Source organism: Quercus robur, chromosome 11 (assembly GCF_932294415.1).
Source record: "Quercus robur chromosome 11, dhQueRobu3.1, whole genome shotgun sequence".
Lineage (NCBI taxonomy): Eukaryota > Viridiplantae > Streptophyta > Magnoliopsida > Fagales > Fagaceae > Quercus > Quercus robur.
Genome location: NC_065544.1, coordinates 41,479,580 through 41,506,073, shown reverse-complemented (window position 1 = coordinate 41,506,073; position 26,494 = coordinate 41,479,580). Strand labels below are relative to the sequence as shown.

The 26,494-nt window shown below is 40.1% G+C and overlaps 1 protein-coding gene across 3 annotated transcripts in view; it reads right to left on the bottom strand.

The window, feature by feature from the left end:
• The window catches only part of LOC126705978 (probable leucine-rich repeat receptor-like protein kinase At1g35710), a 71,491-nt gene extending 45,480 nt beyond the window's left edge, over positions 1 to 26,011 (bottom strand). The window contains exons 1-2 of one of the 3 annotated variants that reach the window (XM_050405217.1): positions 22,560 to 26,011; positions 20,507 to 20,967 (exon numbers count right to left, since the gene is read on the bottom strand). In XM_050405217.1, the coding sequence (XP_050261174.1) occupies positions 20,597 to 20,967; positions 22,560 to 25,902 (3,714 nt within the window). In that variant the 5' untranslated portion in view covers positions 25,903 to 26,011 and the 3' untranslated portion in view covers positions 20,507 to 20,596. Of the gene's footprint in view, positions 1 to 20,506; positions 20,968 to 22,559 lie in introns of those variants that run through there. The other 2 variants (XM_050405218.1, XM_050405219.1) reach the window with 2 other exon arrangements.
• Positions 26,012 to 26,494: the final 483 nt, after the last annotated feature.

Genomic DNA, 26,494 nt, shown 5'->3' with positions numbered 1-26,494 from the left:
TAAGCTTTGTTCTCGTAATGCAAAGTCACCTTTCACTTGGGAGACTACAAGATTGGAATCTCCCAACACTCTCATATGTTTGACTCCTATGCTGAGTGCTATAGTCAACCCAGTCAAGTATGCCTCATATTCAGCTGCATTATTAGAGCATAAGAAACCAAGCTTGAAAGACAAGGGCATGATATCCCCATTTTCACAGCTTAGTACAATTCCTACCCCATTTGAAGTTGCTGTAGCCAACCCGTCAAACCTCATGGTCCATTTCTTCCCTGGGATCTCCATCGCTGCTACCTCACCAGGGATTTCTTCCCTCAGCGGGCCTTCCTCCTTTCCTGGGAATTGAGCTAGCAAATCTGCTATGGCCTGGCTCTTGATAGCCTTGGGAGTTCTTATACCTATATCATATTGTGAAAGCAACACTAGCCATTGTGCTATCCTTCCCGTGAGAAGGGGCTAGTGCAGGAGTGCTTTTATGGGGTGGGACTTGGTTACCAAGAGGATTTGGTGAGCTGAGAAGTACCTCTTCAACCTTTGGGATGCATAAATGATCACTAGGTAGGCTTTCTCTATTCTGGGGTGTCTGGTCTCAGTATCCTTGAGTGTTCTGCTTACATAATATACAGGCTGCTCATTTCCTTGGTCATCTTCTTGTGCCAGCAAAGCTCCTATTGCCTGGGAGTTTGATGCTAAGTATAGCAACAGAGGTCGCCCACGTACTGGTGCCTGGAGGGTGGGCAGATGATTCATGATGCCCTGAATTCTTTGAAAAGCTTCTTGCTGCTCTGTCCCCCAGGTAAATTCATTCCCCTTTTTCAACAGTTTGGATAGGCCTGCTGTAGCTGAGGCTAAACCAGGCACAAATCTCCTAATATAGGAGACCCTTCCCAGGAAACTTTTGAGTTCCCTAACAGTAGTCGGTCTTCTCATCGTGGCGATAGCTGTGGCCTTGGCTGGATCCACACTTATGTCTTTGTGATGTACCAGGAACCCAAGGAACTTTCCAGCAGACACTCCAAAGGCGCACTTCATGGGGTTCATACGTAACTTATACTTCCTGCATCTTTCAAAGACTTGCTCAAGTACTTGGAAATGTCCTGTTCTGGTTTTTGACTTGACCACAATATCATCTACATAATCTTCCATCTCCTCATGCATCATGTCATGGAAAATGGCTGTCATGGTCCGCTGATACGTAGCCCCCGCATTTTTGAGGCCAAAGGGCATTACAGTGTAGTAAAAGTTCCCAATCGGAGTTCTGAATGCCGTCTTCTCTGCATCTTTGGCTGCCATGCGGATTTGGTTGTACCCACTATACCCATCCATAAATCAGAACATTGAGCTTCCTGCAGCTGAATCTACAAGGAGGTCGATATTGGGCAAGAGGAATTCATCTTTAGAACATGCCTTGTTCAAGTTGCGAAAGTCTACACAGTAACGGATCTGACCATTTTTCTTCTTCACAGGTACAATGTTGGAAAGCCATTTTGGATGTTGGATGGGTTTGATAAAACCAGCTATTAGCAATTTTTTGACCTCTTAAACTATTTGAGCTTCTACCTCAGTGTGGAAGACCCTAGCCGGTTGGACTACTGGCCTCATCCCTGGGTCTACATTAAGAGAATGAAATACCAACCCTGGGTCTAGACCAGACATCTCATCATAGATCCATGCAAACACATCTCTGTATTTTTGAAGCAAGGTTACCAGTTGTTCTCTTTCTTGTGTCATCTATTGACTGCTAATAAAGACAGGCTTTCGGGATCCCGGTTCTGTCCCCAAATCTATTTCCTTTAATTCTTCCTCAGGCTGAATTTGGGCCTCCTTAACTGGTTCTTCTGGAATTTCTTCTTGGGCCATCATGCAGCTTGGTGGTCCGGGACCTTCCTGCACAATGCATTCGGGTCCCGCGCACCTTCACAAACGATAGATTAACCTTCCCCCGGGTTCCTGCACCACCACAAATTCTCAGGATCCTGAAGAGCTAGGCTCCCTTTTTTGTCTTTTTCTTTCTAGAAGGTTCCTCAGGTCACGGGTGCCCCTCCCTCCTTCTTCTTCTTTTAGGATAGGTGCCCCTGGGGTCCCCGGGGCGGGGTTTTCATCATCTGGCTCCAACTCATCATAAAACATCGTTTCTACAAAGTTCACTTCTCCTTGGCTAAAAGGATTATGGTTGGCAGGGATCCTTATGGGCCTCCCGTTCAGTCTCCCTTTAATGCATTGATGGAACGTGGATGGAATAAGGCGATGTTTATGAAGCCACGGGCGTCCCAGTAACACATGATAAGAAACTTCTGCATTAATTACATGAAACCTTGTCAGGGCTACTATTGGCCCTACCTTTAAGGCTAGCTGCACGTATCCTTCTGTTGATTCCATCGATCCTCCAAATCCTGTTATTTCCATGGGAGCCCCCAGGATCCTTCTGTCAACTAAGCCAACAGCTTCCAGGGTACTCAAGGCTATGAGATTGAGTGATGCCCCCGTATCCACCAGTGCTCTTCTGACTTGAACGCCGTTTATGGTGGCCATTAGATAAAGGGGTCTACGGTGGTCTGGGTGCTCAATCTCCATGTCTTCATCAGTGAAGGTTATTGCATTGGTTGTCTCCAGGAAAACTCGACTAGCATGTGACTCTGCTGTAAAGCATTCCATCCCTGAATCTGCTGCTATGCTCATGAGAGACTCTGTGGCCACTCTTCTTGCTTCTGGTCCGAATCCTAATTGATTGAATAGTGACCTGAACTTAGGATTCTTCTGGAGGGTCCTGACTGTGCTCGGGTGGAAGGATCCTTCATATTCTCCTGCTTTTGCTGGGTTCCCATGTATTACTACTGCTACCACCCCTTTTCCTTTGTGGTTAGGCAAGGGGTTCCTCTGCACTTCTGGCTCCTTCTGAGTGAGCTCCAGGGTTCCTTCTCTCAACTTTTTATGGAAGAGTTTGCGAAGGGTCCAGCAATCCTTGGTGGAGTGCTTGACATAATTATGGATTCTGCAAAATAAAGGATTCTTCCTCTCTTCTTCAGTTGGTGGCCTGGACACAGTGAATGGCCTAACAACCCCATCTCCGATCCATTTGTCTAGGACATGGCTTAACTCTTCATTTGTACATGGGATTACTGGTGGTTCCTCGAACACCTTCCCATCTGGTCTCTTCCTTTTCTCTCCTACTGATGCTGTCATAGCTTGGGACGCGGGCAGCCTTTTTACCCTCATGGTTTGCGCCGTCCTTCTGGTTCTCTGTAGCAGGTCAGCAAACTGCGTGATACATAGATTTTCAAGGTTGAGCCTGTAATCAAAAAGCATGTTGGCTATACAGGTTTCCACGAGCTCCTTTTCTTCATGGTCCCCGTAGTAGTCTAGGGACACATCTTCAAATATTTTAATAAATTGGACGGGATCCTCTCCAGGCCTCTGCCTCACCATTTGCAGATTCTGGAAAGTGATCTTGTCTTCATTACGGTAATGTTTGGCGCAGAATTTTTCCATCATCTCATCCCAGGTTTTGATGGACCCGGGTCTCAGCGTGGTGTACCAAGTGTATGCCCTATCCACTAAGGACTTGGCAAACTCCCTTAGACATAATTCTCTGTCTCCTGCATAAGGGCCCATAGTGTGGACAAACCTACTCACATGTTCCACGGCACTCCCATTTCTTCCATCGAAAGGATGGAACTTTGGGGGTTCGTACCCCTTAGGGTATGGTTTGCCAAGTAGTTCTGGAGGGAACGGGGGATCCCAAGAGAATTGCTTGGGGATCCCTGAGAGTTTTTCTCTTTCTTGCTCCAGGAGGGCATTGACATCTGCCAGTGTTAAGTACTGAGGGTTGGCTCTTCCTCCCACTGCTGACCCTCTTTCTGGCTGCGTCCCATCTTGGTGGCCAGTAAGGGGAACATTGTCTCTAACTTCCTGTGTCCTGCCCTCTTTGAGAAGACGAACTTCTTGCTCCAGATCCTTCAACATTGCTGTCATCCTGGCCATGAGGTCTGGTTCCTGCCTTGCGTGTCTTTGTTCTGACACAACCTCCTGTTCTACCAAGGGTATCCCACCTCCTTGCCTGGAAGCTACCTCGTTTTCTCCTACGGGCTCAGAGGCCGTAGGTGGCACATTAGTTCCTTTGCTGTTTCTTTGTCTTGGAGGCATTCTCTGCGAAGGGATTGCTTCTTCTTTTTTCTTTGCCCAGTCCCCAGCGAAGTCGCCAAAATGTGAGAGTGATCTTTTTTGTGACACTCAGGCCCAAGGATCCCGGGCCTAGAGAATTTCTTCTTTCTGGTGTTTCTCTCCTTTTTTCGCTGCTTTTTCTTCACAACTTATCCCCTCCTTTTATAATGGAGTTTTTTGGTCTTCCCGGGGAACCGTTGGTTCCCCTGTTTTGCTTTTTTACAAACAGAGCATGTCCTGTTCCCATCGTCTCGGTAAGTCCCTTTTCCGTTTTTTCTCATTCTTTCCTTCCTTCTGCTCTGATTCTTTTGAAAGTTCCTGGTTGGCCATCTTCTTTGGGACGTGCTGAGGTTTGCCCTTCTCGGCATCCCTATTTCTGGCGTCTTCCACTTTTCCCTTTTCTTTCCTATTTGGGCGGAATCCTATTCTGCCATTTTGAAAGTCGTTTGATATCATTCTTCTTCCCTGTCCTGGTTCCCCGAGGCCTTTTTTGTCTGTGCCATGAGAGGTCGCTCGCGTTCTTTTTGCTTTTGTTTCTTGTTTTCTTCTTCTGTCTTTTTCTATCGAGTTGTCCCAGTCTTCCTTTTTTCTTTGTGCCTGAAGGGATCCATGCCTATTGATGGTTCCTGAGGATCCTTGCTTCTTATACTTTGCCGTGGTCACTTTTTTTTGGATGCTTCTTTTTCTGGGCTTCAGGATCCTTTGGGCCTTTCTTTTATTCCCTTATGGGTCTCCTGTATCTATTACTTTGGGCTTAGCTTGAATTTTCCTTTTGGGCTTGACTTATTCTTTTTGGGCTTATTTCACTATGACCCTTTTTTAGACCTCAACACACACCAATTTGAAGAAGATGTTGGCTGCAAAGTTCTTCACTTCATTAATGATGATGTGTATTAGCACCGTCTCCTACTTAGTACTAATTAATGGGGAGGCCAAAGGTAATATTGTTCCATCAAGGGGTCTAAGGCAAGGAGATCCAATTTCTCCATATTTGTTCCTTTTGTGTGCCGAGGGGCTATCCACCATGTTAAGAAAGGAATAAGAGTAAGGAAACATCCGGGGAATCTCAGTTAGTACAGGGTCTCCTCAGATCTCTCACCTATTTTTTGTGGATGATAGCATTGTCTTTTGTCAAGCAATAGTGGAAGAGGGCAAAAGGGTTCTTAAAGTGCTAAAGGACTATGAAGCCGAGTCAAGGTAGAAATTAAATAAGGAAAAAACATCCTTATTTTTCAGCAAGAACACTAAGAGAGAAGTCCAAGACCAAGTGAAGTAGATTTTTGGGGCCCAAATCATCCAACACCTTAAAAGATACCTTGGCTTGCCTCCGTTAGTGGGGAAAGGCAAAAGAAAGGCTTTTAACCACATTAAGGACCAAGTGGGGAGGAAAATAGTTGGATGGAAGGATAGGTTGCTATCAAGTGTGGGGAGAGAGATCTTAATCAAGGAAGTTGCTCAAGCAACTCCCACATACATGATGAGTTGCTTTAAGCTACCGGATTCACTTTGCAAAGACTTAAATCCAATGATAAGAAATTTTTGGTGGGGGCAGAAGGATAAGGAGAGAAAAATGGTGTGGATAGCTTGGGAAAAGCTTTGCACTCCTCAAGAAGAAGGTGGTATGGGGTTTAGAGACCTTAGAGCATTTAATCTTGCCCTTCTCGCCAAACAAGGGTGGAGAATCCAACAAAACACCAACTCCCTAGTCCACAAGGTGCTTAAGGCAAAGTATTTTGTGGATAGGACCTTTAAGGAAGCCCAACTAGGAAGGAGACCATCATACATTTGGCGAAGCATAATGGCAGCCAAGGATATTGTGGATTTAAGGTCTAGGTGGATTATTGGAAACGGGGAGCATATTGATATTTGGAAGGATAGGTGGATACCCACTCTGGATTCCTTCAAGCCTATCAGCTCGAAGGTCCCTTTAGATTCAAACAAGGTTGCTTGCCTCTTGGATAATGAGATAGGGTCTTGAAATGTTGATAAAGTGAGATGTTCTTTCCTCCCTCATGAAGCTAAGGTAATGCTATGGATCTCTATCAGTCCCTGACTCTTGGATGACTCCTTAATATGGGCATGGACCAATAATGGAAGATTCTCAGTGAAAAGTGCATACAAGTTGGCCCAAAAATGGTTGAAGGAGCATAGTATCAAAGCTGATGCTAGGGGAACCTTTGACAACTCACAGATGCAAACTCTATGGAAATTGATTTGGAACCTAAATTGTCCAAATAAGATCAAACAATTTATGTGGTGCTCTTGCAAAAATATCCTTCCAACAAAGGACCGCCTGAAGTTTAGGGGAATAAGCATAGAGGACTACTATGACCAATGTGGCTTGAGTGAATCTTCAGGTCATATTCTGTGGGGTTGCAAACTAGCATCAGAGGTGTGGAGTGAATCAAGGCTAAAATTACCATCTTTCCCTAACCAAATGCAGGAGTTCATGGAGTTAGTCTGGGAGATTAAGGAAAGAAAGCCCGACATTGACTGGGAGCTCTTTGTTGTCACGGCTTGGAGTCTATGGAACCATAGGAATGCAGTTAAGCATGGAGGGCAATTCAAGAATGCAGCCAGGATTACAAAAGAAATAACATAATACATGAAGGAAATTAGACAAGAAAACCACAATCTAGGTAAGTCTTTAAACTCATCCAATCCTCAATGGTCCCCCCCGCCCCCCCAAGGAAGGGCTGGTACAAAATCAATATAGATAGAGCAATTTTTAAAGAAATTGGCTACTGTGGGGTTGGGGTGGTGATTAGGAATGATGAAGGTTGTCTGATGGGGGCAATGAGTAAGCGCATTAAGCTCCCACTGAAGGCATTGGAGACAGAAGCTCTGGCAATGTAGGAAGGTATCCTATTAGCTTGGGACTTGGGTTTGAGGGAGATTGAAATTTGAAGTGACTCCCAAATGGTGATTTCTACTCTATTAAACCCTGAAGTAGTGTTGTGGTCCATCTCCAAAGTGATTGAAGGGGTTAAGTTAAGCCTTCGTTGTTTCAAGGCATGGAATGTAGCTCATATGTGTAGGAAGGAGAATGTAGCAGCTTGTCTGATGGCTAGGAAGGCTATCTATGTTTCAGATTGTAATGTTTGGGTTAAGGATACCTCACCCATTATAGCTAAACAAGTGCTTAAAAATGTATCTAACTTGTATGATGTTCTGGTTTAATGAAAGTGTTTCAAAGTTTCTAATAAAAAAAGATAAATAAAAAAAAAATCAGAAAGAATAATGCTAGAGATACAAATTTTTTTATAAAAAATTTTACAAACTACTGATGTGATGAATAGTTATTGCCTTATTGGTATATGAAAAGGTAATGTTAATGGTAGGCTTATATGAAAACCAATAATAAGTTAGTCATATCAACAATTTGTAAAAATGCTGTTGTAAGGACCAGATTTGGGTTTCTCACCCAAATGATGGATGGACTTAGGCCCAAAAGGCTCAATACAATGAATTTATAGAGAATGGGTTGGAAAACTAGGCTTTAATGAATCGGTCCACAAATGAAATGGATTCAGATGACAAAAAAATGTAAATGGACTAGTTTAATCTAAAGAAAACTGTCATCGGTGTAGTCCAAGGAGATCAGTTCTTGTATATGGATTCCCAAGTTCGCTTACAAGTTTCAGTTTTTGATTGCTAGGGTATTTTTCTTTTTATCTCCGATCCCCTTTTCCTCAGGGGTCTCTTACATTATATATCCTCCTTTGAACGATCTTGGCCTTCCACTTGTCGATTATCCAAATCACCACTTGAGTGTATGTCCTATCAAACACCCTCATAGGCTCTCTGTGAGTTGGGACGACGAAGGCAGCACTGTTCAAGAGTCTTCTCCACATAAATGCGGCCAAGGTGTTAGTTATAAAGTATTCAATGTGGTGGTAGCAGCTTTTTCTTAGATATTTCTCAACTCCCACTTTGTACCGTACGTTCATAGTGCATATCCTTATCAACAGAATTTCCTGGAATGTCACTCTGGATAATAGAACTCACCTTCTGATTCCTTCTTTGTTTAGCTGAAGAGATACTTCTCCTCGACTTACCTCTCCCAGCCTTTACAACCATAGCTTGCTTGTGAAGTTCTTGGTACCCCTTCCTTACTATCGATCTATTCTCGGACCGCTGTGCCTCCTCGGACAAGCCCAAGGCCTTATATATATTTGGCCTTGCGTCCCCACAATAGCCCCTCAAAACTCCGTTTTTCTCTTCCTATCCTAGGAGAAAAGTGGGGTTTTGATGTTGAAAACAAATCTCATATGTTTCTCTGATTTCTGCACGTGAGAGTGTTGTTTCGCGTGTCCCATAACTGTTCTTGACGCTTCGAAACCCGCGATACCTCATTAAATGCTCTAGGCAGTGCTCTATTCCCCGTATCCTACGGTGAGAAGTAGATCCTATGGCTGGCATTTCTCCTTGAAATTTGAGTAGGATAACTCCCACTCAGTTCTTCCTCCTATATAAGGCCCCCGAGGGAATCACGTTTCCTCATTTTACAAATCTTAGCATTCTCAAGAAATTCCTAACTCTTAAACCTTCAAGGCTTTCTAAGTTTCCAAAGTCTCAAAGTCCTTTTCTCACAAAATTTGAATCTTCAAGAAGTACCAGAAGCAATACACGTGTTCATTCTCGTAAGTCTCTTTTTTTCTAGGTTATTTTCTTCTTGGCCAGTCTCCTCAACCTTCCATTCTTTATTTCCTTTCTTTGAAAACTTCATCCATTTCCTTTTAGCTTAATCAAATGGGTTAGGTTTAAGCACCTTGTAAACTCTCCCACCGGTATGGAGGGCTTCAGGGCTAAGTACCGCATTCTGCAGGGAGTAGCCTTGTGGTATTGTGCTCCAGACCAGATAGTCACAGATAGAAAGGAAGGGGAAGTCGTCATTCCTATGATCACTTTCATAGAAGGAGGAATGACACTTCCTATGGGTAGGATGACCTGAGACTATCTAATCAACCATAGGTTGTGTCCCCACCAGTGCGCTTCTAACCTGTTCAGGGTCTTAGGTAATGTAGATGTTCTCAATGAGCAGATGGACTTGGGACTTACATGGCACGACGTCATTCATATGTATGAGTGCCATTCTCTTGCCGATATAGGATTACCTTAAGTCCCGATCCATTGTTGTTAGGCAAGTATCATGTCTTCCCAAGTCCAACAAGGGCATGAAGGACGACTACGTGATTGCCTTCAAGGAGTGGCATGACTGTCTTCATTGCCCAACTCGAGAGGAAGAGCTAGGTGGTGTACCCTAGGATTAGGTCCCTTGGCATGGGACTTAGTTCTCTTAGCTTTGCAATGCCTTCTTTTAATATTTCGTTTTCCTTTGGTAATGGGTCTTGTTGGTCTGACCATGATCTGCTCCTCGACTGATTTTGCATATAAAAGGCACGTCGCTCTCAGACTCAGCCTTGTTAACGTTACAGGTCTCAACAAGGTGCTGAGGTCCGAGATTTTTGTGAGTGAAAACGTGGGCCAAGTAATAAAGGTAGGCGACCCTAGACTCTGCCAAATAGACATCTTTGTGCCCGGTTTTTTGGCTGAAGGAGACCTCCCTCCTGTTGAACTTCCTCTCCCCCATGCTTTCCCTGATGTAGCAACCCCGAGGGAAGAGATTGCATCCTCCCGCTTATCCTTGGAGGCTGAGATAGATCAATTTCACCTTAAGGAAGAAGGAAAGGTGCAAGAAGAGCCTGTTGAGATCTTGGACTCTAAGGGCAAGCTTGACAAAGCCTCCGCAGCTTGCTTCCCCAAACTAATAGTCACCCGCGTAGACCTCAGCTTCGAGGAAGACGAAGAAATGGACTTGAATTCAAGGAGAGGCTTGAAGGACCTCCTTGCTGGGAGGAATAAAAGGTCCTCATCTAAGAAGGTCTCCAAGTCCTAGGTTTCTGCCAACCTCTCCCCTCCTTCTCCTCTCCTAACAACCTCAGTCGGCCTGCTCCCTAATCCTGACTTGAAGAAGAAAAGGAAGGTGACAGAAGTAGAGGAGGGGGAGGTAATCCTTCAGAAGGGGGCCAAGCAACAAAAAAATTGCCAAAGATAAACAGGCCCCCTCTGTGGAGAGTAAAGAGGACCTAAGTGGGGCCAAGGTGCGTACACAGTAACACACATGGGCTCCTCAGTTGGAGATTGATGGTGCTGCCATCCTGTGGAACGCCTCTATTAGGGAGTTCCAACGAGGGCACTCTACCTACATCGCTGAGGCACTAGAGCAAGCCCTCTTCCTGCCCAAGGACATGGAGGCTGTCAGGCGCATGAGGCAGCCAGACCTCTTTATGTCCTTGAAAAGGGACCTTGCCACAGTACGTTAACCATCGTATCCTTTTTTTTTTTTTTTTTTACTTGGGATTCCTTTGTAATTTTTGTGCAGGTTGCCTAGTAAGTTTTTATAGCGAAGGAATGAGTCAAGGATGCTTGGAATGAGGCCAGGGCTAAGGCTAACCATCGCGCCGAGGTCACCAAGTCCTTGGGAACCTTGAAGCAAGAAAACCAGGAGATGGCCGCTTAGCTAATTGCGGAGGAGACGGTGAGGAGAGGCATCGAGGCAGGGCTGAAGAATGCCCAGGACCAAGCTGAAGACCAGTGCAAGAAGCTCTATCTCATCGAGATAGAGTTCGCCACATAGAAGCAGCTGGTCCTGAACCTAAAAGCTGACATGGAGAAGGCCAAAGCTACCACTCGAATGGCTGAGGAAGCAGCAGAGGCCTCAAGGCATGCTTTTTACAACCTTGGGGCTGAAGAAACCGAGATCCAGCTTGTTAAGGAGTTGGCTGAGGTATGCAGGGACTGCTGCAAGGAAACATGGGAGGAGGCCCTTAACCTTGCAAGGGTCCCTACTGACTCAAAGTGGAGGTAGGCTGGGAGCGTGTTCTATCACCCTGACATCCACCAAGCCTCAGCTGCCCTCCTATCTCCCTCTGCTCTCGTTCTAGAATCCTCTGAGCAAACCCAAATTGCTTAGGCCCTTCTCCCCCCCCCCCCCCCCCCGGGAGGCTTCCAAAGGATGCAGCCAAGCTGGTGACCAAGTTCAAGGGGTTAAAGGAGCCAAGGACAAGGAGACCAAGCCCCCCTTAGAGGCCCATAATGCTGCCGAGGCCGAGGATGTTATAGTAAGGGCGAAAGAGGCCGAGGCTAGATCCAAGGAGGCTGATCCTAAGGCCAAGGATGCTCCTGCCTCTCATCCAAGCAAGAAAGAAGATGCTTCTCCTCCCAAGGCCAAGGCTTAGTATTAGGATTTTATTTATTTTTTTCTTTTTTTCTTTTTCCTTTGTAGCTTTCCTTGTGTATATATATATATATATATATATATATATATATATTTTTTTTTTTTTACAGTGGCATTCTGCCATTGTGTATAATGTACCTTTCCTTTCCGTTAATGAAAAGACTTTACTTTTCACTTTATGTGTCTTTATTTTTCTTTCTTGTAATGTTTATTCCCTAGTTGGTGTAGTTATTATTTTGCCCTTTGATAAGATTTAAGATTGATGATGTTGCAAACAGTATTAGACTGCTGCTACTCTTTCTTTAATAAGACTTAATAGTAACATATTGTTGCTAATTCCAATAAATTGAACAAGTAAAGACAATAAGGAAAATGATCACAGGCTTTTACTGAGAACTAGACCTCTAGCAGGGAAGGCTGAATCTCATGGACATGAACAACACACTTAGTAAAAAATAAACAGGGCAGACAACTTTTGTTTTGCCCAACACTTAGGCAAATAACCAAGAATATTAACTTACTCAAGGCAAGTGATTTGAGAAGCTGGGTTTAAACTGGGACCTGGTTAAAACTTAGAAAAATAAGTATAGAGTGTTAGTTTACAAAAAGCATATGATCCGAGAAGCCAGAAATGACTAATATTCTGTTTAGTGTTATTAAGTATTAATTTACCCAAAGCATGTGGTCTGGAGAACTAGACATGACTAAGGTTCTGTTTAATACTTAGTAAAATGGACTGAAGTATTAATTTACCCAAAGTATGTGGTCTGAGAGACCAGGAATGACTAAGGTTTTGTTTAATACTTAGAAGGATGCCTTAGAATATCAATTTACCCAAGGTATATGGTCTAAGGAACCAGGCATGACTAAGGTTCTGTTTGATATTTGACAAATAGTAGAACACATGACATATGATGTAATAAACCAAAAATATGGTAAAGATAGCTTTCATTAATAATAATACCTTCTTAGGTTTTTTACATTCCAGAGGTATACAACATTGTCATCTAGATCTTCAAGATAATATGCACCTATACCTGCCACTAATGTAATGCGATATGACCCTTCTCAATTAGGCCCTAACTTTCCCCAGGCTAGGTTCTTGGCAGTGCCCAAAAATTTTCTCAACATCAAGTCTCTAGGTGCTAGTGGTTTTAGCTTCATGTTGGCATCATACCCTTGCTTGAGCTTATGTTGATAATAGGCCAATTGGACCATAGCACTTTCTCTTAGCTCTTCAATTAAGTATAAGCTCTTCCTTAACAACTCATCGTTGTTGCTCAGAGTGAAAGAACTAGTTCTCTGTGTTGGGAACCCAGTCTCTAGAGGAATAACAGCCTCGGCACCATAAGTCATTGAAAAGGGCATTTCCCTTGCTGATCTACGAGGCGTAGTATGATACGTCCAAAAGACGTGTGGCAAATTTTCCACCTATTTTCCCGTCACGTCATCTAATCTCTTCTTAAGTTCACCCACTATGACATTATTTATAGCCTTAGCTTATCCCCCTGTGGGTAAGCTGGGGTGGAATACCTATTCACAATTCCCAAGTCACAACAATACCTCCTGAAGGCTTTGCTATCGAATTGAAGTCCATTGTCCGAGATAAGTGTATGAGGGATCCCAAACCAAGTGACGATGCTCTTCCAAACAAATCTCTTGGCATCCACGTCTCTAATATTTGCCAATGGTTCAGTTTCAACCTACTTGGTAAAGTAATCTGTGCCGACTAGTAAATATCTCTTGTTCCCTACTACCTTAGGGAAAGATCCAACAATATCCAACCCCCATTAAGTAAAGGGCCAAGGGCTGGATAGAGGATTAAGGGCCCTTCCTAGTTGATGGATATTTGGGGCAAATCTTTGGCATTGGTCACACTTCTTCACATATTCTTGTGCTTCCTTCTGCATGTTCGGCCACCCGTATCCTAGTGTAAGGACTCTGTGAGATAAGGATTTGTCTCTTGTGTGTCTTCCACAAATCCCTTCATGCAACTCTTCCAAAGGCAGCTCTAATGCCTCAGGGTGTATACACAGCAAGTACAACCCAGAGAAAAAGCGTTTGTACAATTTTTGGTCCTCGGACATCCAAAACCGAGGAGCCTTCCTTCGCACCTTGTTAGCTTCTGATTTATCCTCGGGCAAGATATATTCCTTAAGGAATAGCACTATAGAGTCCATCCAGCTAGGCCCCACCCTGATCTGATGGACATGGACCATTTCTCTCTTCCCCTCAATAGGCTGGTATAAGTCTTCAAAAAGGATTACTTGAGGTAGACCTTGTGCCGAGGAGGTTGCAAGTGTGGCTAAGGAGTTAGCATGTGTGTTTCCATTCCTAGGGATATGCAAGCGCACAAAAACTTGTTCGCGAAAAATAATCTGCAAGCACACAGAATCGTAACAAGTAGTAAAGTGATTTTAGAAACGAATGTCGAACCCACAGGGATTAACTATGTTATTGAATACCAAAATTCACTAAATTAATTACTATTTGGAAAATCGAAAATAAATGGAATGTTCTACTATCTGAGTTAAATTAAAATATTTAATAAAAATAAATCTACGAATAAAAAGAATTAACAAAGCATAAAAATTTAACAGTGTAAAAATATAGTAAGAATGGATCTAGAGTAGTTGATTTCACCTAACAAATCCCACACAATTTATTCTTCCTAATTATTAAATTCTAATAATCTCTCGTTGATGATTAAAAATTCCTTAATTATTCAATATCTTCTCTCGAATAATATCAAAAATATCTTCAAATAACAATTCCATATCTCTATGTGAATTTAATTAATTGGAGACTCATTACATACTTTGAATTTTCTGAAAAAATCACACTAATCGTGATAAAGCATCTCTAATTTCGCTTAACTAATGGTGTTTAATTCTAGAACTAAAATAACAAATCACCTCTCGGTCTCATTGTCATTCAATTGATCAATCAATAATTCGTAAAAAGAAATATTAGGCATTAAGAATAAGAATTAAACACTCAATCATAGAAATATTAAAAATAAAATAACTCAGAATATAAATTGTGTGTTCATTGCTAGACTACATCAACGCTCTAGAAAATAAAATTTAGTTCATAATAAAATTGAAGAGAAAACAAATAAAACTTATGTCTTTCATCTGAATTGGTTGATCAACATGAAGCGGCGCCCCTTTGTCCTAAAAAAGACTCCAAAGAAAATTCTTCAAATGCAGCACACCCTTTTCCTCTCAGGTTTCCCCTTTCTCTTTTTTCCCTAAAGAGCCTTTAAATAGGTCAAGGAATCCTATTCCCGTTTGGAGAAAATCCTAGATTTTTAGGCTTCACTTAACTGACTATTTTGGAACTTTAGAATTCGGACTTTTGGTAAACTACAAAGTTGTAGCCCTTTAAGTTAAATTTCCAGCCTAACTTGAATCATCTCGATTGGACATCTGAACCCAAAGTTATGCTAAAAATACTAACTGATGTGCAGGCTGGAATCCTAATCCAAATTGGACTTGGATTTGGTGCAAATTTCATTTGATTCCTTGCTCCAATTGGACTTGAATTAAATTGGGTTGGTCTTCTCTTGATCGTCATGCTTGGCTGGATGTAAGTTGACTTGATTCAATTAGCCTAGCCCCACTTTGCATGTAAAGCCCTTGTAGATTAATCTGAAATCTTCTCATTCCTTCAAAGCAAAAATGAATAGATAAATATAAATAAAAATCAAATCAAATCAAAAGAAATAAAGGAAAACTATCAATTTTAATAAAGAAGAGGACGATAAAAATCATGTAAAAATTACACTTATCATGCAGCAAACTGAAAGACTTAAACCCTGATTGCAAAGCCTAGTCTTAAGGATTTCTTAATAGTGACCTTCTCAGGAGATACCAAAACTAACCCAGTCCAGAACCCCTTTGATTTGCTACGCCATCAACATATACCTTTCAGGATAAAGGCTCCCGCAAGGAGACCATGCCAACTCATTTTCCATCCATGCCCTACTTCTTCTTCTGTTGAGGATTCAGTGAACTTGGCCACCAAATCTACGAGGACCTGACCTTTGACAGAGATGCGAGGCATGTACTTGATGTCAAAAGCCCCTAGGATTGTACTCCATTTGGCAATCCTCCCTGTGAAGTTAGCACTCCGAAGTAGTGATTGAAGTAGAAGTTAGGTTAAAACAACAACTGTGTGGGATTGGAAGTAGTGGGGGAGTTTATGTGTAGCATGTACCATTGTTAAAATAGCCTTTTCTAATGGTAGATAACGAACTTCTGCCTCATGTAATGACTTGCTCACGTAGTAAACTGGCCTTTGCACACCATCATCAACTTGGATCAGCACCAAGCTTATAGCATGAGATGCCACAGTAATGTAGGCAAACAAGAAATCGTCCACCTCAAGCCTGGACATGACAAGTGGCCGAGAAAGGTACTCCTTAAACTGCTAAAAGGCCAAGGCACACTCCTCGGTCTACTTGAATCCCTTCCATTTATTCATCAATTGGAAGAAGGGTCTACATCTATCCGTTGATCAAGAGATAAACTGGTTCAGGGTAGCAATCAACCCTGTTAGCTTTTGGACCTCTTTGGGATTCTGAGATGGTTGTAGATTGTTGATGGCCTTCACCTGATCAGGATTGACCTCAATTCCACAGTGGGTAAACATATATCCTAGAAATTTGCCTGATCCCACACCAAAAGAGCACTTGGAAGCATTAAGGCACAGCTTATGTTTCCTCAATGTTTCAAAAATATCCTCGAGGTCTCCCACATGCTCGGACACTGCCTTACTCTTTACCACCATGTCATCTATATAGACTTCAATATTCTTGCCCAATTATGACTCGAACATCCTAGTCATCATCCTCTGATAGGTGGACCTTGCATTCTTCAAACCAAAAAGGCATCACCTTTTAGTGGTAATTTCCAATAGGGGTGACAAAAGCGGTCTTCTCCTGATCACTCAAGGCCAGTGGTATTTGATGGTACCCTTGAAAGGCGTCTAAAAAGCTCATCTGAGGATGGCCTATAGTTGCATCCACCAACTGGTTTATCCGAGGTATAGGGAATGGATCTTTTGGACAGGCCTTATTTAAATCAATGAAGTCCATACACACTCGCCACTTCCTATTCTTCTTTTTCACCACCACTATACTGGCCAACCACTTAGGCTAAAAAACCTCCTTAATAGCCCAAGCTACTTAAGCTTCATCACCTTGTCTTTGACAGCATCAGTGTGGTCCTTAGATGAGCACCAAGGTGGTTGCTTTTTGGGGGAGACAGATGGATTGACGTTCAAATGATGACAGATGAAGCTCAAATCCACCCCAAGAGTTTCGTAAGTACTCCATGCAAATACGTCAAGGTTCCTTCTGAGAAACTCTATCAGCTCTTCCTTCTCTTGAGGAGGTAGCCGAGCCCCGACTTGAAAAAACTTCTCTAGATCATCACCTACAGTAATTTTCTTTAAGTCCTCACATTTCAGCCCTTCGGATGTCTCTTCCATGGGTAACACCAAAGTCTTTGATTGCTATAAGCTCCTTTCAACGGAGGCCGAGGTTTCCACTCCTGGCTGATGCGTTATTGCAGCAATTAAGCATTGCCTCGCCACAAACAGCACTAACTAGCTCCTCAATCCGGTCCCTAGATGGATATTTTACTTTCAAATGCAGAGTGGAGGAAATGGCCCCCAAAGCGTGGAGCCAGGGCCTTGCCACAATGGCCGTATAGGGGGAATAGGCATCCACTACAATGAAATTCACCTCCACCACCTCCAATCTTGCTTGTACAGGCAGTCGAATCTAGCCCTTGGGAATAACTACTTTCCCGTCGAAGCTTACTAGAGGCAAATTAGAAGCCGTCAAGTCTTCAGGCTTCAAGCCTAGCCCATTGTACAAATTGGGGTACATAATATCTGCCCCACTGCCTTGATCCACCATCACCTTCTTAACATCATATCCTCCTATCCTTAGGGTGACCACTAGGGCATTATCATGCAGCTTTATGGTTCCCACCTTGTCTTCCTTAGAGAAACTCATTGCTAGTTGGCTCTCCACTTTAGCTCTCTTCGGCTTAGGTTTTGAGTCCACGGTACGTAACCGGACTACAGACATCACCCTAGAGGGATGAGAGTCGGTTCTCCCTGAGGCCGCAAAGATGACATTAATTGTGCCCAAAAAGGGCCTTGAAGAAGCATTCCCATGAGCCCTCAACCCTGCCTGGTCTCCTCGCCCATTGGGCCGATACAGAAACTATTGTAATCTTCCATCTCTAACCAATTGCTCTAAATGGTTCCACAGAATTCTACAGTCCTCGATGGTGTGTCCTCATTCTTGGTGGTACTAGCAATGAAGACTCTAGTTGCACCTCATGGGGTCTCCTCCCATTTTGTTTGGCCATTTGAAGTATGGCTCATTCTTGATTTTTTTCAAAACTTGATGTACTGGTTCATGGAATACCGTGTTAACCATCTAAGGAGCCGTAGGCCCAGATTGCCCAACAAAATCCCTTTGGGGTCAGTTATTGTTGTAGCAGTTTGACCTGAAATCCCTCCTCTCTTAAGGGATAACCTTACCCTTCCCTTTGCCTTGTTGTTGGTCCTCCTCGACCCGCTTATACTTATCTATCTGATCCATGAGATGGTGTACACTAGTAGTAGGCTTCCCAGTCAAAGACTTCCTCAAGCCATGCTCAACAGGCAGGCCAACCTTGAAAGTCCTGATGGCTACGTCATCAAAGTCCCCATCTATCTCATTGAACATCTCCCAGTATCTATCCGAATACGTTTTTAGGATCTTCCCTTCTCTCATGGACAGAGAGAACAAGGAATCTAAAGGCCGAGGAACCCTGCTGCATGTAATAAAGTGAGATCCAAATGCCTGAGTGAGTTCCTTAAAAGAATCAATGGAGCTTGCTCCTAAGCCATCAAACCACCTCATGGCCATGAGTTCTAAACTAGAGATGAATACTTTGCACACTTGTCGATTATCTAAGCCACCACTTGAGTACTTGTCCCATCAGACACCCTCATAGGCTCTCTGTGAGTTAGGGCGACCAAGGCAGCACTGTTCAGGTGTCTTCTCCACATAAATGGTCAGGGTGTTAGTTGCAAAGCATTCAATGCAGTGATAGCAGTTTTTTCTTAGATATTTCTCAACTCCCACTTTGCCCCATACGTTCACAGTGCATATCCTTATTAACAAAACTTCCTGGAATATCACTCTGGATAATAGAACTCACCTTCTAACTCTTTCTTTATTTAGCTGAGGAGATACTTCTCCTTGGCTTACCTCCCCCAGCCTTTACAGCCATAGCTCGCTCGTGAAGTTCTTGGTCTTACTCCTTCCTTACTGCTGATTTATTCTCGAACCACTGTGCCTCCTCAGACAAGCCTAGGGCCCAATATATATTTGGACCTGTGTCTCTACAATTGTAAAATAGTTTGTGACTGTAGCATTACCCAATAAAAGCTTATATGTAGTAAACGCTAAGTTATACATACCCCAAGAGATTTTGAGAATATAAAATATACTATTCGTCTAGTTATTTTTCTCTCAAAATTGTTTAGTTGTCTCTTAAAATTCATTTAGGCTCAAATTACAAATTGATTTATAAAAAACCTATTAAAAGAAAAATAGAAACAAACAAACATCTTGCCCATATCTATCCAAACACAAATCACAAAACAACTTTTTAATAAATTCCTAAATCAGCCATTTAGTAAAAAAAAAAAAAAAAAACCACCTTTGTTTCAAGGACTCCTCTTTCATGTAAATCAGAAGTATTCCTAATAAAGGGAAAATCCTTACACGTGGTCACCATTTTGAGTTCCAGCCCACCTCCGTCCAAATCAGTAATGACGGTTTGGTCTATCTCTCTTACTCTCTTTCTCTCTCTCTTTTTTTTTTTTTTTTTTTGCTAAGCTATCTCTCTCTCGCTCTCAGCAATCAACTCTCTGGTTTTGTTTGTAAATAAAACCGTGTGTGCATATGTGAAAGTGGGAAATTCCACAAAAGACGTTGATAAATGTTTGGTTTTTGCTTTACAGCTTGCTTGCACTTAAATGCTTTGATGATATTAATTTTTCAATTATTTTATTTTATGTGCAAAGTGTTTTGTTAACCAAGTTGTGTTACCTGTGTATATGTTTTGTAACCATTTTTGTTTTACTTTTACAGCTAAATCTCTTCATGTTCTATTATTTTATTTTATATTAGGTTTTGATAATTGTAATGTGTAACTATTATATTGAGGTATTGAGAGATAAAGATGAATTCAATTTACTTGTTTAATTTTGTTTGATTGCATACACTTCACTGTTAACACTTTCTTTTGTAAAAACTAAAAATTGCTATATAAGTAATTTATAAATTTTAATAGTTTAAATTTCAAAATATGAGTAATTAAAGTGGAAAAAATTTCACACTTGATGAATATTAATAAAGAAAAAGTATTCTTAATCCTTTATCACAAATGTTAAAACTTTTTGAACCCCTAAAAATGCTCAAAGATTTAAACCTTAAAACTTGGTTAGAGATTAGGACATGAATATATATGTACACACACAAGAATTTTGTTATAGTTAGTTTGGCCCCCCCAGAAAAATTTATTAGCTCCTCCACCGATACATGCACAACAATTATTATGACACAAAGAAGACTATCTCCCGGCCAAAGAATAATGAATCTTTTTGTTAATTTTTATTTAATAATCGCCTCAAATTCATTTGTTATTCAATTCAATCCTATTCCAAACTAATCATCTCAACATATATTGAGAGGTTTTTAATTTTTTTTTATTATATTATAAATTTGATCCAAACGAACAATATTCTAATTTGCATATATGAATATATATGTACACACACAAGAATTTTGTTATAGTTAGTTTGGCCCCCCCAGAAAAATTTATTAGCTCCTCCACCGATACATGCACAACAATTATTATGACACAAAGAAGACTATCTCCCGGCCAAAGAATAATGAATCTTTTTGTTAATTTTTATTTAATAATCGCCTCAAATTCATTTGTTATTCAATTCAATCCTATTCCAAACTAATCATCTCAACATATATTGAGAGGTTTTTAATTTTTTTTTATTATATTATAAATTTGATCCAAACGAACAATATTCTAATTTGCATAACTCATCCTAATGCAGTACAATTAAAAAAGAAAAAGAAAAAGTGCGGAATACACTTGAGCATGATCACACCAACAATTGTCCCAAGGTAATCTCGTCAAACATCTCTGACAGAGGTGATCTTTCGATAGATAGCTCCCGGGAAATTCGCTGCATGGTTGGACGAGATTGAGGATTAGTTTCCAAGCACGCAAATGCAAGCTTTGCAACAGACACCACCATCCTTGCGACTTGATTTCTAGGAGGTTCAAGTCGTTGATCCAACACATCCTTCAATAGTATACCATGGGCAGTTGAAGTTGTTGTTGATGATGAAGATGATGATGAGAGAAGTGAGATGAGATCTCCTGGATGCTTTCCCATGATCACTTCCAGTGTCACCACTCCAAAGCTATAAACATCGCATTTCTCATTCCCTTTCATCGTATATGCAAGTTCTACAAAACAAAAGAAATCAGCTCATCCATTTCGAGTATGGTTAGAAGGTAACCTCTAGTTGCTATATATCTTATTGTTGGATTGCATCCCTTTGACTTCTTCATTTACTATGACGGTGGATAACTTGAAAATGAAAAATTTATCTCAACAACAGTTTTCCTCATCTTTTGGACTAAAATGATGGTACCTATATTCTTGCACCATGCAAATCTAGGGAACAAGGCACATTTAAACCCAACTATTGTCTTCAATAAATACTATTTTCTTAATGTAAACAGACTCTTTGCTTAAACACACCATTAGTCCCTAAACTTTAGCCTATTTTAGTTCGTAAGTGATAATTTTTAACTCTTTATAAACTTTAAAATGATAATTTTTGTCTCCAACAAACTTTTTAGTCTTTAAATTTAACATGATTGTTTTAGTTCTTAATGTATAACGTGGAGATGACCTGCGACGTTTTAGTATGGTTACATCATCTAAGTGCCTATAAAAGATTACTTTAAACCTTAGTGACTAAAAATCACTCACATTTTGTATTTAGAGATTTAGGGATATGCATGCATAGATTTTTTGTTTTTATTTTATTTTATTTTTTTGTTTTTTATTTTTAAGAAGAATTGATGCTATGATCTTTATAAGTTTGTAAACATGTTTTACGCTGTTATCAATAAACCAAATATATATATATATATTTATATATTTATTTAGTATTGTTATTCTTATGTATATCATATATTACATTAAAGAAATTAAGCCAAAAAAAGAAAAAAGACATTTATTATTTAATTTATCAGAAATTATTTTATTTGTACACATTTTATGTTTTCAAAAATGTTATACTCAAATATGTAAATTATAATTTATTTAAAAAAAAAAGGCTTAATCTAAAATGTTCAAAGAATGTATCAAAAAAAAAATATTGTTCAAAGAATATATTAATTGTTATTAATGTAATTTAAGGGAGAATTACATATAACTAATGAGAAAAAAATGTTTATCTTTAATTATATAGAAGTGAGTGGATGAAATTTTTTATATATGAGATGACAATAATAATAATGTTAAAAACATGATTTAACTCTAAATTCTACATACATACATACATATATGTGTGTGTGTGTGTGTTATTTTGTATTTTTAAAAATTTGTGAGATATTTAGTTTACTACCGTACATGAAAAATTTTGTGACTCTTCTTTTGTTTCAGTGACTAATTAATTTTATAGTAAAGATTAATTATCATAAACTGGGTTGATTTTTCATACATATTGAAGATGCTGTAAGGTATTCATAAATTGATCACTTAGCTATTTACTGGCCCATAAACTAAACATAGCCATATTTGGAGTGAACCATAATCCTCATGTGATATAAATAAAAGACCTTTTACTCTGATACCAGGTTATATTACTAATTCTTCCAAAAGGTTAAGCAGTTAGGAGATGGTGAATTTATTCATTTAATTTAACAACCACTATGCACTTTGGTTGGCACATGATTACATGAACTAGCTAGAGGCAAATATTTCAAGAAGAATATGCATGCCAGTAGGGAAAAAAAATAATTAGGGAAAGGTACAAATGAATTACCTGGAGCTGTGTATCCAAATGTTCCGGCAAATGAAGTTTGATTCAATGAGTCAGGATTTAAAAACTTAGCTGTGCCAAAATCCGAGATGTAGGCCTTATACTCCAAATCCAACATGATGTTCTTGCTTGATATGTCTCGGTGAACTATCGGAGGTGAGCAATCATGATGCATGTAGGATAAAGCATCAACCACACCTTTTACCACATTCACCCTTTTGACCCATTCAAAATTAACTACCTCTTTTTTATTGCTCAATATCTCTTTCAAGCTTCCCCCTTCTAAAAACTCATAAACTAAAAATGAGTGTCGTGCATGTGAGCAGAAGCCATAAAGCTTTACTACGTTTCGATGCCTAATTTCTAGCAGAGCAAGAATCTCATTTTCAAAAGCCTTTGCATTGGCAATCCTATTATCCTGTATTGAATGAAATTTTTTCACAACAACAACTTGACCTGTTTGTAGCTCCGCTTTATAAACACTTCCACACCCTCCCACTCCAACACAATGCTTGGAGTCGAATCCCTCTGTTGCTTCAATGATACTTTCATACACCATTTTCCCATCATAGCTCCAAAGTTCGAACATATTACCATCTTGAGCTTCTCTTAGATTGTTTAGCTTGTTCCTCTTACCTTGGCACTTGAGAACATGGTAAAGAATCCCAAATACAATCAATGATAGAAACATTGTGCCTAAGATAGGAACCATAAAGAAAATTACAACTTTATTTTTCCTTTTCTCACCATAATTCTTGCTTCGGGGAATAGAAGAGGGGCAGGCCTTCAAACCACTATTATTTCTTAATGCTCCAAAGGGAGCCTCACAAAAGGCTTTATTGTTGGGAAGAGGACCCTCCAATCGATTGTATGATATATCAACACTGATCAAGCTTGACATTTCACCAAAAGTGTAAGGAATGGAGCCAGACAGATCATTGTGGGAGAGATTCATTGTTTCTAACCTTTTCATATCTCCAAGTTGAGGGGGTATTTTCCCGATAAGTGAATTCTCACTTAAATCGAGTATTTCAATAGAGTTTAAGTTTCCAATCTCAGAGGGAATAGCCCCCCTAAGTTTATTTTTGCTTAAACTTAAGTTCAACAACATTGAGCACCCTTCTATTTGTTTAGGAATTGATCCAGTTAAATTGTTGGCTGAGAGAACAAGATATTGTAGATTGGATAGCATTCCAATTTCCAATGGAATACTACCTGAAAGTTTATTATCACCCAGATTAAGTAGAAACAATGGCGTCAACCTTCCTAATTCCTTTGGAATCTGCCCAACTATATGATTGAAGGAGAGATCAAGCAAATTTAGCTGGATGGATCTTCCAAGCTCAAGAGGTATTACACCAGAAATTCTATTATTGGAGATTTTTAAGCTTTGCAGACTTTGGCACTGCCCCCACTTTTGAGAAAGTTCCCCATAGAAATGATTATGACTCAAATCAATATACGTCAAATTTGGGTATAATCCAAAGTCTTCTGATAAATTTCCTCTTAACTGGTTCCTCTCAAGCCTTACTCGTACTAAGCTAGTGCAATTTCTCAAACTTGTTGGAATGGAACCTATGAAATTATTGTCAAATGCTGTGAAGTTTTGAAGGGACCCACCATTACAAACATTTCGTGGAAGATAACCAGTCAACATGTTTTCATGCAATCCCAAAGACTGCAGATTTGTAAGATTATTAAATTCGAATGAGATGGAGCCATTAAGCTCATTCGTAAACAACTTTAAAGAGGTAAGAAGTTTGAGCCTTCCTATTTCTGGTGGGATATAGCCTGATAATTTATTCATGTACAAAATCAATTTAGTGAGCTTTGTCAAGTTCCCAATTGAAGCAGGGATTGAACCAGTGAGATCGTTCATGAATAGAGCAAGATAACTAAGAAAGCCCAACTTTCCAATTTCTTCAGGTATGGGTCCAGAAAGTTTGTTTTCGTTAAGTCCTAAATTGGCTAAATTTCCCAAGTTTCCTATGGAAGAAGGGATAGATCCATAAAGATTGTTCTCCCATAGATAAAGAGTAGACAAGTTGCTCAAGTTTCCTATAGAAGCAGGTATTGGACCAGAGAGATTGTTCATGTACAGAGCAAGATCACTAAGAAATCCCAACTTTCCAATTTCTTCAGGTATGGGTCCAGAAAGTGTGTTATTGCTGAGGCGTAAAACACTCAGGTTGCTTAAGTTTCCTATAGAAGTAGGAATTATACCTGAGAGATTGTTTTTATACAAATTAAGCCAAGCAAGAGATCCCAACATCCCAATTTCATGACAAATGGATCCAGAAAGTTTGTTGTCGCTAAGGTCTAAATTGGCTAAATTGCTCAAGTTTCCTATAGAAGAAGGGATAGATCCACAAAGATTGTTCTCCCATAGATAAAGAGTAGACAAGTTGCTCAAGTTTCCTATAGAAGCAGGTATTGGACCAGAGAGATTGTTCACGTACAAAGAAAACTTACTAAGAAATCCCAACTTTCCAATTTCTTTAGGTATGGGCCCAGAAAGTGTGTTATTGTTGAGGTATAAAACACTCAAGTTGCTTAAGTTTCCTATAGAAGTAGGAATGAAACTTGAGAGATTGTTTTTACATAGATTAAGCCAAGCAAGAGATGTTAGCTTTCCAAGTTCTTGAGGAATAGACCCGGAAAGTTTGTTATGATAAAGACGCAGAGTAATTAAGTTGCTCAAGTTTCCAATTGCTACAGGGATTGAACCTGTGAGACTGTTACTAGACAAATTTAGCTCATTGAGCAAGTGTAACTTTCCAATTTGATGAGGAATAGATCCGGTGATGTAATTTTCATGAAGATCTAATATACGAAGGCTTGTCAGTTGGCTTATTTCACATGGAATTCTTCCAGAGAGTTGGTTGGTAGATAAATCAAGGTATATCAGCTTAGAAAGGTTTCCCAATTGGGAAGGAATGGTACCATAGAGTAAATTGTTGCTGAGATTAAGACTTATGAGATTGTGTAAGAATGAGAAGCTGAAAGTGTGGAGTGTACCTTTTAAACCAGCACCTGGGAGGTTGACATGAGAGATGCTGCTAAAGTTGTTGCAAGAAATTCCAACCCAATGGCAAGTGATGTTTCCAACCCAAGAAGACAACCGAAACTGGCTTTGGTTGTCAAGGTTGGCTTTCCATTCCAAAAGAGCCTCTGCTTCTCGTCCCATCATTGTTACTATATTGGAAGGTGAAGTTGCAGGGGAAGAAGAAATAGCAACATGGAAAGAAGAAGAAGCCAAGGCAAGAATGATAATGAAAGGCGCGGTGAATAGGCAATGGGAAATCGATCTCTCTATTAAGGACATCATGACTTTTATAAGTTGCATGCGAGGATATAGATTGTTGGTAGATGGCAGAAAGGAATTGGGTGATCAGAGAACTAATGGCTTTATGGTTATGTAGGTCAGTAGGTGCATGAAGTAGTATATATAGACATTCTCCACGTTAATTAGGAGAATCCTCTGAGGGCTTTAACGTAATTTTCTTTGTTTTTGACAGGTGTAACATAATTACTGTATGTCGTTGTCGTCTGAATGATTTTTATTTTTTTTTAACTTTAATTATTTTATAAAAAATAGAAAAATGAATATGCGGCAAGGTATTATACTATTATTTGAGGTGTATAAGGTTTTTTTTTTTTTTTTTTTTTTTTTTTTTTTTTTTTTTTTAAGATAATTACAATATATTTTTAACATGCAGTTCGAATATTTTTCTCTTTAAATTCCCAAATATTTTGTACATAAAGAGATGCTATATGGTTTTTATTGGGTGAAAACTTATAGTTTGACAATTGAAATGGGAGAAAAAGAAGAAACATATAGGCAAACAAAACCTTGACCAACATGGTTAAATAAATTCTATTTCTACCTCCTATTTCGCCTAGTTTTTGTAGCATATAAGCATATTTCTTAGTGATGG